Source organism: Eriocheir sinensis, unplaced genomic scaffold (assembly GCF_024679095.1).
Source record: "Eriocheir sinensis breed Jianghai 21 unplaced genomic scaffold, ASM2467909v1 Scaffold188, whole genome shotgun sequence".
In the NCBI taxonomy this organism is placed as follows: Eukaryota; Metazoa; Arthropoda; class Malacostraca; order Decapoda; family Varunidae; genus Eriocheir; species Eriocheir sinensis.
This window is the reverse complement of record NW_026111272.1, coordinates 371,501-374,126: the sequence shown is the minus strand read 5'-3', so window position 1 is coordinate 374,126 and position 2,626 is coordinate 371,501. Positions and strand designations below refer to the sequence as shown.

Here is a 2,626-nt window from a genome sequence, read left to right as displayed (position 1 = left end):
CTCTCTCTCTCTCTCTCTCTCTCTCTCTCTCTCTCTCTCTCTCTCTCACCTTTTATTCGGTTATTATCAAATTTTCCTCCTACTGCAGACAATTTTTTTTTTCTGTTCCTCAAATTACCCACATATTGGTGTTTAACTATTACTCCAGAAATACGCGGTCATGCTTTATAAGGCTTCTCGTGCAGCAATGTCTGAAAATTATGTACAAAGAAAAATCAAATCCATCCACCTCAACCATCCACCTCAAGCCCTTTAAACATAAGACTGTGCTCCGCCCCTGGCCCGGCACACGACTCAGAGCTCTCACAGTGCCCGGAAGGGAGGCTTCATCATAAATATTTACACTGAACAAGTAGGACAAAAGGGGAAGATAAATTCAAATACTTACATTCAAGATCCACTGCATTGCCACCTGGGAAAGCAGACAAACCTTTCATGAAGCAAAGTACGGAGGTTCAGGGATGACAAATAAATATATTTTTTTCATGGTGTATGAGTAAGGACAAGAAGGTGGGTGAAGGGAAGATGCAAGGGTAATCAACATGTTATAGGAGGAAGGCAATTGGGTGGTTTGTGTGTACTTAGATCTGGACGAGGCATTATACAAAATACTACCACACAAGACTAATATGAAAGCTGGAGAATATATAAGGACTGACAGGGAGAATAGCAGAGTAGACAAAAGACTTTCTGAGAGACCGACAGATGAGGAAAGTAATCTAGGACAATATGTCAGGGTGGAGGGAAGGAATAAGTGGAGTTTCCCAGGGCACAGTGCTGGCATGTTAATGACATGGTGGAAGGGATGGGCAGATATACAAGCCTGTTTGCGATGATACAAATATCGCAAAATAAATGGAAGCTTAGGATTGTAAAAGTCTGCAAGGTGGTCATGACAGGATTTATCAGAGGAACCAGGAGTAGAAAGTGAAATTTAATGAAAGTTATTAGAAATGGGTGACTGTGCTGAAAGGCTGCCATGGGATTACTCAATGAGAACTGACAATAAAAAAAAAAAGGAGGAGGAGAAAGGCATGGACTAATTTGTCACCTGAAAGACACATTGACGAGAGACAACCTTGGGATCATCTGGAAACACTGGACTGGCATTTCACTACACAGACTAAGAGATGATGAAGAAACTTAAGCTGATCAGGTTGGAATATGTGGCAGTAGTATGGTCCCTACATAAAAATAAACATATAAACAAAAATCAACAACAAAAAAACAACAACAGCAATCAAGTTTGTCCCTTCTCCATGGAGGAGGAAGAAGGCTCCTGTCAGTGGCACATAATTTTGCAAGTGCACAGTTATTAGCAGCTGGAAAACTAGTGTTACTGGTTGCACTACTCATTGACACTCATGTTAAGGCCAATCACAATTAATGAAGTGCTCCAAGGTATGGTGGAACAACTATGATTCATAAGAGTTAGCAAGTGTCCAGTAGTTCTCACGCTGGACAGCTGGCATGCCTGGCCTCCCTCTGCCTCTCACCTCATCACTAATACTGGTGTGCTCTGGGCAAGGTGAGCCACTGCCACTAAAGGCCTTGCTGCTGTCTGCCATGGTGCCCCCACCTGTGGAATAGTCGAGGCCGAACAGCACCTCGGTGTTGCCGGCCACAATGGTGTACATGATGGGCTCCCCGGAAGGGCTGGCGGCCTCCCTCTTACAACGGGCGTGCCCTTGGCGGCGTTCTCCGGCACGGCTGCTTCGTACCGTGCGACGGTGAACATTGGCCCTTCAGAAGACACCACCCTGGGGACCCGTGACGGGCAGGTTAACATGTTCAACACAAGAGCAACCCTGAGGCTAACAGGCCTGACCCAAGGCAAGGTGGTCCTGGCTGCGTGACTCACCTTATGAGGACATGGGCCTGTGAGCTGAGGGGAGGCTTTCCCCCGTCGTAGGCAGCAACGGTGAGGCTGTAGGTCTTGTCGGCCGCCATCAGGGTCTGCTTCAGGGAAATTTCACCCGTCTTTTTATTCACGGCGAAGAGCTCACCGCTGCCTCGCACCAGCTCGTAGCGGACACTTCCGAACTCCCCAGAGTCAGCGTCTACTGCATGCACCTGGAGACACAAGGGAAAGGGCTTGGTAATAGGACCATCTCATAATCAACAGTTACATAACTTTGGGAGTCACTGCAAAGGTTCACTGCTTGATCATGGGGGAACTTACTACTTTATGGAGAGCACAAGTTATGCCCGGCATATGTCTGACAAAAAAGATCTGCCTGGGCTCTTATGCTCACCTTAGTGACCACGTGGCTGCGCGGAGACACGGTGGACACCAGGGCGTGGAAGGGCTGGTTGAGGAACACCGGCTCGTTGTCATTCACGTCCATCACCGCCACGTGGACCAGCACATGGGCCACATTTGCATTTATGTTAACGACTTTTAAGGGTTGTATTTAACGTGGTTAATGTAAAGTGTTACGTTTAATTTTAAGGCGCGAACTGCTATCTCACGTCAGGTCCGGTCTACCGTTGCCTGCTTTCACAAGTTGATTGTAGTAAGGTGAGATAACACAATAGCCTTTTTAGTTAAGTGATGTGTGGCCGAGCGGTAGCCGTTATAAGTTCACTTTAGTTCACTTTAGTTATCTTTCTCAGGTTAATACAA

The 2,626-nt window shown here is 46.6% G+C and overlaps 1 protein-coding gene across 1 annotated transcript; it reads right to left on the bottom strand.

The window, feature by feature from the left end:
• Positions 1–1,039: 1,039 nt before the first annotated feature.
• On the bottom strand, positions 1,040–2,348 carry LOC126990664 (fat-like cadherin-related tumor suppressor homolog). The gene is made up of 4 exons (XM_050849341.1): positions 2,256–2,348; positions 1,862–2,073; positions 1,676–1,760; positions 1,040–1,051 (listed from the first exon to the last, which is right to left on the bottom strand). The coding sequence occupies exons 1-4, from the start codon at positions 2,346–2,348 to the stop codon at positions 1,040–1,042; spliced, it is 402 nt and encodes a 133-aa protein (XP_050705298.1).
• Between the last annotated feature and the right edge of the window lie 278 nt (positions 2,349–2,626).